General features: G+C 39.1%; 1 protein-coding gene across 1 annotated transcript in view; it reads left to right on the forward strand.

The window, feature by feature from the left end:
• The window catches only part of LOC144966187 (testis-expressed protein 36-like), a 39735-nt gene that overhangs the window by 10798 nt on the left and 15965 nt on the right, over positions 1 to 12972 (forward strand). The window contains exon 2 of the mRNA XM_078902343.1: positions 5830 to 5967. Coding sequence (XP_078758469.1) covers positions 5830 to 5967 — 138 coding nt within the window. The remainder of the gene's footprint in view (positions 1 to 5829; positions 5968 to 12972) is intronic.

The following is a 12972-nucleotide window of genomic DNA, read 5'->3' on the forward strand; positions in this document are numbered from 1 at the left end:
ATAGTTTAGTGAGCATTAATCATAAACATGGATGGCAAAAAAACATTAAAGACCTGATAGACTTCAACTTCGTTTTATCTATAGATCGCTCCCTTTGTGGTAGGATATTCTTCATATTTACCACCAGGCTGGAATGGGAGCGATCTATAGAAGTTCGAAGATGACGTCAATCAGGTCTTTGTTATTGTTTTTTGCCATCCGCATTTATGAGTAATGCTCACTGATCTGTATTAACCTGACTGTAAACGTTCATGAATACACACAGTTTTGGCTTCTTAGCCAAGCGCAAACTATCTATATTCCTGTTATCGTCCAACCAAGTCATCAATCACATGATTTGTTGCTGTCCAACGATTGGATATTTCTTAACAAATGTAAACCCGCTGCTTTGTTTACAAATGTTATAAAAATACCCATGTGTCAAGCTGAATCAAATGACAAATCGTGATGTTAGATAATTAAAAAGCTGTGAACACATTTCACTAAGTGGGTCACTTTAAAGTACATTTTGCAATGTGACCAATGACCTTGAGCACATGGAAAGTTAATATAGATCATGCCCATTCTCAGGCGAGGCGAGACACGCGCTGTCTCAGTGTTGAAACAGAAGCTAATAGAGAATAGAAATATCGTAAATGCGATAGCAGAAGAGCAATAGACACCTAGATAACCACGCCTCTCGGACACTCGTCAAAATGTAAACAATGGCATTGATTGGGAAACATAGCGAACTGCTCAGGTTTTACTATCGTTGGTATGTGTCAACGCAAAATACCCACTGTTCTATCGCTTGACCAACAGAACCAACACAGTATACTATGTATAAACTTACAATTTATAATCTGATCGAGAAAATAGTGATAACTAGTCATCCACTTGGCGGTATAAAAACAATAACAATGATCAGAGAGAGAGAGAAAGAGAGAGAGAGAGAGAAAGAGAGAGAGAGAGAGAGAGAGAGAGAGAGAGAGAGAGAGATTGATATCATTCAACCAACTATGTTTGTCCGAGCACCACGTTTAAAAGTGTGTCACAATTTCTATGTTTTGATTGGTCAAAAATCTACTGGTTAATTTCTAGCGACGCACGTCCTCACTCACTACCACTATATTTATTATTATTTTTTTTTTTTTTGTGCGGCTATGTGGTCTTGTGGTATGACACTCGCTTTTGTATCGGAAGGTCATGGATTCGAACCTCGCTCGGAGCATAGTTAAGTCCTTGGAAAAGGCTCTTTGCTCACATTCTCTCATCGTATTCGTGTGTAAAATGAGTACCTGGCCGTTAACAGCGATGTCTCTGTCGGAGAAAATATGTAATATTGCTTTACACGCGTCATGTCTCGTTCTACATGTTAAGCTTCGCTGTTTGTCAGGACCTGGAGTAAAGCACTTTGAACACGATAAGTGGATATTGCCCTATATAAAAGCTCAAGTTTGTAAAATTAAAATATATGAGGAGCTTATTAAAAATTTTAACTCGACGTCCAAGAAACGAAGAAAAACTTCTCTCAATACCATAAAAATTAACATAGGCCAACAAGGATATGATTGTTCTTGGCCATTGAGCGAATGGGTGGCAATGATCGCTGGCCCCGTCTTTGTGTCCCTGATAATAAGGATGTAAGAATGCTGGTACGAATTTTTGCGTCTATCAGGCGACTTGTATTGCATGGAATAGAAGTTGGATCCATGTCACACAAGCATCATGAAGCTGAGGATGGGCGTCGGATCAGACGAAACACACAATTTCCACATTATTTCAGTCAGTCACAATAGGGAATGAGATTAGCGGAAGAGTAGCGTCCCTCGATTGGACGTCGCCTTACAGAGAGAACGTCAAAATGGTTTTGCTCATGCGTCTCTCTCGTCTTCGCTTTCGGTGAAGTGTCTCATGCCGCACAACCAACATGACGTTCTCTCTCTAATAACTGTTCCGCTCGTGAGTTCAAATCAAGGGACGCTACTCTTCCGCTAATCTCATTCCCTATACCAGCAGAATAAATCTTGTCTACATTATACTTTCTAATATATATTTATTGTTCTCTTCGAAGTGAATTCTATAGATAGTTGTTTCTTTTATTTTCTAAATTGCTTTTTATTTTATTTTATTTTTTGGTTTTGTTTTGTGTTGTTTTGTTTGTTTTGTTTTGTTTTTTTTTTTTGTTTGCTTGGGTATTTTTGTTTGTTTTGTTTTGTTTTGATTAGTTTGTTATGTTTTGTTTTTTCTTGGGTTTTTTTATTGGGGGGGGGGGGGGTTTTCGTTTGTTTTAAATAATAGCTGTAATTTTCAATGTTTTTTAAAAGTCATTTTCAGTAGGTATCAACATCAACTTAATTCGTGACTGACGTGTTTTTCTTCCAAATAGAGGCTCTCTCAATATGCACATTTTGTTGACTAAGGCCAAGGGAGCGTGCTTTTAGTCTATTACTATCTTTCAAGTCCTTTACTGAAGTCACTTGCTACATAAGAACATGTTGTCCTGTGTCTTGATATCAAAAGTCAAAAATGAGAATGAGCGGTGAAGAAGCAGTCTAGACTATTAGTTTCATTATTATCATTATTCAAACAAAAACTACATATCACTTGCCATAGAAATTCTTCTTCTCCTTCTTCTTCTTTTTCTTTTTCTTCTCGTCTCTCGGTTTCGACAGTTTCTCTCTCCTTTCGCTCCGTTCTTCATCTCCTCGCCTCCTCCTCTTTCTTCTTCTTCTCGCTCTCTCTTCTTCTGTCTTTCTGTTCACTCCTTTTCTTCTTCTTTTCTTCTTCTCTCTATCTTCTTCTTCTGCATCTTCTTTCTTTCTTCTTCTCTCTTTATTCTTCTTCTTCTTTCTTCTTCTTCTTCTTTTCTCTCTTCTTCTTTTCTTCTTCTTTCTTCTTCTTCTTCTTCTTCTTCTTCTTCTTCTTTCTTCTTCTCTTCTTCTTCTCTCTTCTTCTCTTCTCTTCTTCTTCTTCTTCTTCTTCTCTTCTTCCTTCTTCTTCTTCTTCTTCTTCTTCTTCTTCTTCTTCTCTCTTCTTCTTCTTCTTCTTCTTCTTCTTCTTCTTCTTCTTCTTCTTCTTCTTCTTCTTCTTGTTCTTCTTCTTCTTCTTCTTCTTCTCCGTCTCCTCCTCCTCCTCCTCTTCCTTCCTACTCTTCTTCTGAATTCATGAAATGTACTAAATTCCTGGTTTGAAATGCTGTGTGACAAAAAATTTAAGCGATGAAAATTTTTGATAAAATATTTGCCGGGATCAATAATAATAATAATAATAATAATAATATATAATAATAATATAATAATAATAATAATAATAATAATAATAATAATAATAATATAAATAATAATATAATAATAATGAAATGATATAATAATAATAATAATAATATTAATAATAATAATAATAATAATAATAATAATAATAATAATAATAATAAAGATAATAATAATAATAATAGTAATAATAATAAATAATAATAATATAATAATAATAATAATAATAATAATAATAATAATAATAATAATAATAATAATAATAATAATAATAATAAAGATAATAATAATAACAATAACAATATTAATAATAATAACAATAATAATAATAATAATAATAATACACTGGCAATTCGTTACCAGTCATATCAATCCGGTTTTATGTCAGGATATACCCAATGCTCTAGATTGGATTTCGTTTAGAAAAATTGCGATTTTATAGAGCGCAATGTCCACTAAACGTGCTCAAGGCGCTTTACAAGGGGTCCCTAGCCAACAGCAGCGCTAGGACGAGACATGACGCTTGTTAAGCGATATTACAATTTTCCGACAGAGGCAACGCTGTTAAAGGTCATGTACTCATTTTACACCTGAGTACGGTTAGAGAATGTAAGTAGAGAGCCTCAACTATGCGCCGCTCAGAACGGGACTAGAAACCCAGCTGCTTCTTATGGTTCTCACACTACTATGTTATGACGATCGACCCAATCAGCAAAGTACGGTCCGCACTCGTACACCGTCCCGAACCCGCCCGGTAGCATCGTCACAACACACCGTTCAACTAGATGCTCTGTCGTTTCGGGTTCTTGCCCACATGGGTACATGTGGGACAGGTGGAAATCCCCCACTGTCGACCGAAGCCGATTCGCAGCCACCCAGTGTCTCCTCTTACCGATCCGAAGGCGAGTGTCGTACAACAAGACCATTTAAGCCGCATTTAAGTCCTCTTTACAAAAACAATGAGTTGGATTTAAGCGCCTTTATTGAAAACAATGAATATTTTTATTGAATCCCGCTATTCCTAAATTATCTTGTTTTTCTGATCCTTTTGACTTCAAATACATTTCTCTTCATATCGCACATCCCAAAATATAACCGAATTTACACGACGGGTTACATTTTGCCAGTAATTGGGAACAAAAGTGTGATGTCAAAATACTGGTTCCAATCTGATTGAAAATGTAAAGCCAGTCTTCCGAAGGGCTGGATGTGGCATCGTTGTCTTGTGGTATGACACTCGCTTTCGGATCGGAAGGTCCTGGGTTCGAGCCTCGCTCGGCGCATAGTTGAGTCCTTGGAAAAAGCTCTTTACTCACATTCTCTCACCGTACTCAGGTGTAAAATGAGTACATGGTCGTAAACAGCGTTTGTTCATGTCGGAAAAAAATTGTAAGGTCGCCTAACAGGCGTCATGTCATGTCTTGCTCTACATGTTACATGTTGCTGTTGGTCAGGGACCCCTTGTAAAGCGCTTTGAGCACGTTTAGTGGATATTGCGCTATATAAAAAAAGCTCAATACATACATTGCTCAATTGATCTTATCTTCTGGTTTCAGAGTGAAGACAACGTATTTTCTAGCCTATATAAATGCCGTCATCCATCCTCTCTTTTACGCTCATTACAATCTGTCTAAATAATAGTCCAGTAGATTAAAGCTATGGTGCGGCTATGTGGTCTAGTGGTCATACGACACTCGCTTTCGGATCGGAAGGTCCTGGGTTCGAGCCTCACGCTCGGCGCATAGTTGAGTCCTTGGAAAAGGCTCTTCACTCACATTCTCTCACCGCACTCAGGTGTAAAATGAGTAAGTACCTAGCCGTAAACAGCGTTGTCTCTGTCCGAAAAATTATAAGATCGCCTAATAGTTAGTCGGCATGCCCCGTCCTACATGTTAAATGTTGCTGTTGACCAGGGACCTCTTGTAAAGCGCTTTGAGCACATTTAGTGGTTATTGCGCTATATAAAGCTCAATTTATTTTTTTAAGCTAAAAGAGAGGCCAGGGACAGATTGGTATCAAGTTAAATTCCATATATTTGGTTGCAAACTTTATGCTCATGACCATACTAAAATCCACCGAAATCTGTTTGTTCGTGGAAAAAGTTATTGATATGTGTGCTCCCTCTAAAACTTTGTGAAAGTCTGTTTTTCGGCATTTATCAAATAAATTATCAACCTAAAAAATTAATCATTTTGCACAGATGAATGCCTGTCCGTAATAGCCTATATTTCTCCGCAAATATTGCGGTTCTCCATATATATATATATATATATATATATATATATATATATATATATATATATATATATATATATATATATATATATATATATTCTTTTCTTACCTACTTATTGGGTAACTAGGAATAGATGATGATGATGACGATGATGATGATGATGTGATGATGATGATGATGATGTTTATTATTTATTATTATTATTTTATTATTATATTATTATTATATCATATTATTTATTATTATTATATTATTATTCATATTATTATTATTATTATTATTATTATTATTCATATTATTATTATGTATTATTTATTAATATCATTATTTTGTATATTCCAGTTTCGTCATCGAGGTGAGCCGGGCGATTGTGAAGGCAGATTACGCGACATGACCAGCACGCGTGCCATGCTAACTGCTCCCTTCTCAGCACCCGTTGGGCCGAGGACTCCCCCTGAACCATTTTTACAGAAAGACAAGGTGAGTGTAGGTAGTACAGTTATAGGGAATGAGATTAGCGGAAGTGTAGCGCCCCTTGATTGGACGTCACCAGTCAGTGGAAAAGTTATTAGAGAGAGAACGTCATTTTGGTTTTGCGCATGCGTCTCTCGTCTTCGCTTCCGGTGAAAGCGACATGAGACACTTCACCGAAAGCGAGGACGAGAGAGACGGATGTGCAAAACCATGTTGACGTTCTCTCTGTAAGGTGACGTCCAATCAAGGGACGCTACTCTTCCGCTAATCTCATTCCCTATATTCGTTGCTGAGATTGATCATGTATGATTCAATTCTAAATCCCGCTTTTAGACGTTAACTTGTAAGCAAGGTTCTGATATAAAATTGAAATGACATTCATTAACAATAATATTGTGTTAGGGTAAGCCAGAGCACACCGTACATGGAGCATGTTGTTAGAGTGTGCCTCCCCATTTCCAATGAATCAACTCAATACGCTTCAACAGTCGTAACGTCACTTCCCTCGTAATGACGCATGGTAACTTAGTAACTGGCTCTAAACTATCGGAACAATGGCGGACGCCATTATGAAATATTTCTCCGACGAGCATAAAAGCGTATCCAGAGGGGGGAAAAAAACCTTATAAAACTAATCATGTTTTGACTTTTACACATTCTGATCACAAGACATATATGAAAAGTTCTAGCCAGCATGAAGAACAAAAAGTACCGATTTTCTTTGTTTAGAACTGTTGTGTTTTTGACGGGCCTCCAGATTAATATTGTGGAATCACTCAACTCAGAAGCGTTAAGTGACATGTGAGAGAACAGTTTATTACTGTGTATAAGTTAGAGTATATAAAAATATATCGCAACAACATTTTAAGAAGGAAAAATAGTATAAGTAACTCAACTATGAAAAGTAAGGAACAAAGAGTGCATCCTTCTCTAGGGCATGCCACTCTGATATTTGTTAAGCACAAATAATATTTTAACAATGGACTTAATGAATAATAACTAATTAAGCTGTAACTAAAATCAATTAGCTAATAACTAAGGGGAGCAACTCTTTCTTAGAGTAACTCTATGTATAAGTCCATAACACCTCCCTGTTTTGCCTGAGAACTGAGAAGTAGGTTTCGAAGGTTCGAAGGCTAAAATCGATTGGGGAATTTTCTGGTACGACACGATCTTCTCAGTTGGACACGATCCGATTCACGATTCGATTCTGCTCCGGGGGTAGCTGCATTCGATGATGAACGCTCACAATAATCACCGATAGGATTAGTAATGAAATCGTCCTCTATGGTATCATTTGCTGAAGCAGATACGTTTTGGCGAGGAAGGTTGTAACGTGGTCTTATTTGTTCAATATGACGCTTCCACGTTGTTCCGTCTCTCTGGAGAGTTACCATGACATGACGTGGTCCCAACACTTTGGTGACAGTTGCGGGAATCCATTTCGCCTCTCTGTCATTTCGATTACCAAAACGTAAGGAATAAATGTGTGTCCCAACTTTATAACGCGTTTTTGATACGCGTGGTTTGGAATTTGAGGTGGACATTGGGCGGAGTGTGTCGATCAATGTGCGAATTTGACGTCCATGAAGCAATTCACTAGGTGACGAACCAGAAGCGAAAGGTGTGCGACGATATTGCATAAGAAATTGTTGCAAGGCTTGTCTTGGAGGAAAAGACGATTTTCTCAAAGCCTTTTTAAAACTTCCACAAGTCGTTCTGCTGCACCGTTTGTAGCGGGATGATAGGGAGCTCCAGTGAGATGTTTGATTCCCCTCTCCCTACACCATGTCTGAAATTCGTCAGAAGTGAAGCATGCTGCGTTGTCCGACACGATAGCGTGAGGATAGCCGAAGTGAGCGAAGTCCTCTTCCAGAAGGCTAGTTGTTGCTTTCGTTGACGTCGAACTGGTTGCGTGAATGCATGGGTAATTTGAGTAGGCGTCGACCATAACTAACCAGTTATTACCCATAAAATTCACTGCGTGATCGATGTGCATTCGACTCCACGGTGAGTCTGGCGTTATCCATGGATGGTTTGGCTCTTTTGGTGGGTTGTTTTGATGTTCTGCACACGTAACACATCCACGACACGTATTGACGATGTCAGAATCAATACCTGGCCAATATACGATCGTTCGCGCTAATTGTTTCATGCGTTGCATGCCGAAATGACCGTTGTGAAGGATATTGAGGACGTCTCGTTGCAAACTCTAAGGAATAACGATTCTTGATCCGTAGAATAAACATCCATGAGACGTTGACAGCGTGTCCTTTATCTTGAAGAATGGTTTAAGATTGTCCGTTTTGGAATCTGATTTAGACCATTTACGACTCGTGTTTCTCATGACAACGGATATGGTGTCATCTTTAGCGGATTCTCTAGCGATGACTCCGGGGTCAGTAGCTCTTAGCTGTTTTCCAACTGTAGAGATTGTAAACACAGTGTTGACATCTTCTCCATCTTCCTCTCTGTCGAAGACTGGGTCGGCACTTGCAGGAAGTCTGCTCAGTGCATCAGCGTTGCCATGGTGAGCTGTCTTACGATATTCAATTCTATAGTCGTACTGACTTAGTGTCAAAGCCCATCGGGCCAGGCGGTTGGCAGCTAAAGCAGGTACTGGTTTTCTTGGACCAAAGAGCGACAATAAAGGCTTGTGATCGGTGACGAGAATGAAATTGCGACCGTAAAGAAATTGATGAAATTTACTCAGCGCAAAAATGATTGATAACGCTTCCTTCTGAATCTGACTGTATCTTCGCTGAGTATTGTTCAAAATTTTAGAAGCATTGGCAATCGGTCTTTCACTACCGTCTGGGAAACGATGGAATAACACGACTCCGATTCCAACATTTGATGCGTCACAAGATATACCCACGTCGAGAGATGGATCAAAATGCACAAGAATTGTCTCGTCACAAAGAAGTCTCTTTGCATGTTGAAAAGCTGTTTGTTCTTTAGCTGTCCATTTCCATTTAACTTCTTTCTTGGTTAACTGATAGAGGGGCTCTAAGACAGTTGCAAGATTTGGTAAACATTTCGAATAAAATTGTACTTGTCCTAAGAACGATTTTAGGCTCGATACATTAGTGGGTGGTGGCATTTTAGTGATTGCATCAACCTTTGTGCCTTTTGCAATGCCGTCTTTTGATAGTAGATGACCCAAGTACTCACACTGTGATTCTGCGAAAGAACATTTTTGGAGATTACAGCGAAGTCCCTTATCATGAAGTCGCTGTAATAATCTTCGCAGATTGTATAAATGATCGGTGGAATCCTTGCCACTCACAAGGATATCGTCGATATAGACTGCGACACCTGGAAGATCCTGAGTCAGTTGATCCATTATTTGTTGAAAATATCCGGGAGCTGAACTGATGCCAAAAGGTAGTCTCGTTTGAAGGAGAACACCTTTATGCGTGCTGAGTGCAAGGCGTTCTTGCGATTTTGGTGACAACGGGATTTGTGTGTAAGCCTCGGCTAGGTCGATTTTGGAAAATCCGTAGCCTCCTCCTAATTTGCGCATGAGGTCCTCAGGTAACGGTATCGGATATCTGTGAGTTTCCAATTGCAGATTAACTGTAACAGAGTAGTCTCCGCATACTCGAATTTTCGGTCTCTCACCACTGATTGTCATCTTTTTTATTGGCACAATCGGTGTTCCAAATTCGTTGAAGGATGTAGGTTTCCAAATACCCTTTGCAATACCGGCATCCAAGCTCTTGTTGAGGTAGTCTTGGATCGCATAGAGGACGGAACGAGGCTTGTGAAACACAGGCGTCACATCGGCTTTAAATTTAATGTCAAGTTCAAAATCTTTCAATTTACCCAGTTCTGGTTTGAAGACGTCAGGAAATTCTGCACACACTTGTTTGCATGCCTTTTGAAGATGTGACATGTTTGTTGCGGGCTTACTACGAACAGATTTTACTTTTTTCGTTTGAAACAGTTCATCTACTGAAACATTGAGCATTTGTATGGCAGAACGTCCTAATAAGTGTAACGGCATAGTGGTGACAACAAAATTTATCTCGCGGCACGTATCGTTCACAGACACCGGCAAGAAAACAGTTCCAATGACGGGGAGTTCCTGGTTGGATGCACATTGATACTTAATGTTGGCATTACAGAGTTGTGGTTTGCCAATCCTCTCCCATGTTCTAGTTGAAATGAAATTGTCACCAGTCCCTGTATCTATTTCGAAAACAATTTCATGGTTGGATACAGTCGTAGCTAACTTAAGCGGTGTCACTGAAACGAAATTGACCCGTGACATGCGACGAATCGTGTTGACGTTAGGCGAACTCGACATTCTCTTTTTACGTCTACAGGCTCTTTCGATGTGTCCAGTTTTCTGGCAGAAGCGACAAACGGCTGTTTTGAATTTGCAGTTTTGTCTGTTGTGGCGCCCATCGCATCTCGAGCAGGTTTGATTTTTATTATCAAAATCCGTTGTCGGCTCTGTCTGTCTTTCATTCGAACGTTTGATATGCTGTTTGTTTTGATTGCCTTGCTGAATTATCGGAATCTGTTTTCTTTGAGGCTTAATTTTATGGACCTCGAGTTGAACAGATAATGCAGTCTCGTTAGCCACTTTTGAGGCATCTTCTATCTCCGTGGCGACCTCGATGGCTTTGTTAAACGAAAGCTCGTCCTCCTTGTGCTTGAATAGCGCTTCAAGAACAGCTGTGTTGTTAACTGCACACATGAAACAGGTACGCATAGCTTCATCCAAGGGGTTTTCAATGGATGGGAAATCGCATGTGACAGCGCTCTGGCGAATTCTAGCTGCCAATTCCTGAATAGTTTCGCCTGGTTTCCTCTGGAGGCTCGTCCAAAATTTATAACGTTCTCTGACAACAAATAGTCGAGGGTGGTACTGCTCCATCATATACTTTTCGATATCTGGAAGACTGAGGGCAGTTATCGCCTTAGCTGGTGTTTCTTGACTCGCCATGTTAGTCAGTATTTTGTAAACAACCGGCGATTGGTTGACAAGGAAAACGTCTGCTTTCTTCTCATCAGGTACGGAGTGAGCAGTTAAAAACGTATTAAAACGATGCCAGTAGTCGCTCCATATCTCTAAGGCAGGGTCGAATGCGACAAAGCTCGGAATAGCTGGAGGTTTTGGTAAACATGTATTGCTACCGGTCATTAGTTTCATGAACATTTCCATCTGCTTTTCTTGTCGTTCAACGACTTGCTTCATTTGCTCATTTTGCTGTTCAATCTGTTGTTGTAATATGGTTATGAGCTCTTTATTTGACATGATGACAGTACTGCTGACACGACTATATTATGTACAATAAAGGTACGGAGATAGGACGCGAGCGAAGGGTAGTAAATTATTGACGAAATATAATTATAATTACTCACCCAAGCGTCCGACTGCTTGGTTGTATGAAGACGACGTACCGTTTTGTTTTCTTTCGTGACGTAGGCAGTTGACCTCAGCGCCCACGAGCTGTGGCGGGAAAAAAAGGCGGGAAGGCTTCTTACCACGTGATGGGCGGCTGTCCACGAAGAAGGCGTCTTACCACGTGCTGACGACACTGCAGGCAGAAAAGGCACTTGCTCCGGTTTTCTCGGCTGGCAGGTTTCCGTCCGTGGTGTGTTGGCTTTTCGACTGACGTCACAAAACGCTCCAATAGGTTGATGCGCAGGATAAAGGTGAAAAATCCTCGTCGCCAATGTTGTGTTTTTGACGGGCCTCCAGATTAATATTGTGGAATCACTCAACTCAGAAGCGTTAAGTGACATGTGAGAGAACAGTTTATTACTGTGTATAAGTTAGAGTATATACAAATATATCGCAACAACATTTTAAGAAGGAAAAATAGTATAAGTAACTCAACTATGAAAAGTAAGGAACAAAGAGTGCATCCTTCTCTAGGGCATGCCACTCTGATATTTGTTAAGCACAAATAATATTTTAACAATGGACTTAATGAATAATAACTAATTAAGCTGTAACTAAAATCAATTAGCTAATAACTAAGGGGAGCAACTCTTTCTTAGAGTAACTCTATGTATAAGTCCATAACAAGAACCACGATGGCCGCCGTTGCTGGGCGACGTGACATCAGACTATTGAATCCAATTAGGATCTTTACATGTTACACCAGTTGATAATATCCACCTTCCTTTTTCGAGCTCTTGATTCCTAATTCGGATAACTCTATATGTAACCATGATCGAGCGATTTATAAAGCGATCTGGCTAATGAACCAAAAACTAATTGAAAACCCATAGATAGAGGAGGATACGGGAAAGTTGATAACTCTCCCAACCCAACAGTAAGTGTATTATCAAAATTATACACAACAAACGTCACTAATAAAGATATACAACACATAACCACATTTGAAGAGAAGTCAAGACAGCTATTCAAACCAATAAAAAACAAGGGAAGTATGTCACGTCAATAGCCTCAACAATAGCACACCCAGAAACGACGATCTGTATGCAGAACTATTAAAATATAGACCACCACAATTTGACCGGTACATAGCAAACATTTTCTACAAGATGTTTAAAAGTCACTAACCTTTGGACATCAGTAAAAGAAACCTCATTGCAATACAAAAGCCTGGAAGACAAAAGGCCCTCTATAAATTTACAACCAATTACATTACTTAATACCATTAGAAAAACGCTCTACATAAAAACGCTGAACAAAATCGGACATTTCGTCAAAAAGTACATTTCACACAGTCTACTTGAAGACATCAGAAAACTAAAGCAGCTGGCAACCAATGCATTCAACCAACTCCAAAATTTATGGAAATGAAATAACATAATCAGTGAGAATAAACGAATAAAGATTCACGAGGCACTGATTATTCCAATATTGACATATAATTGTGGAACCTGGAGCCTCACAAAAAAAAGAACTTAGAAAGTCTTGATTCATACCACCGCAAACAATTACGTCGCGTAATCGAAATCTATTGGCCAGAGACAATTACAAATACTGATCTCTATGAAAAAAATCAGGGTCCAACGCTTAAG

The sequence above is a fragment of the Berghia stephanieae genome, chromosome 2 (assembly GCF_034508935.2).
Source record: "Berghia stephanieae isolate SIO BIC M18660-M18661 chromosome 2, UCSD_Bste_1.3, whole genome shotgun sequence".
NCBI lineage: Eukaryota > Metazoa > Mollusca > Gastropoda > Nudibranchia > Aeolidiidae > Berghia > Berghia stephanieae.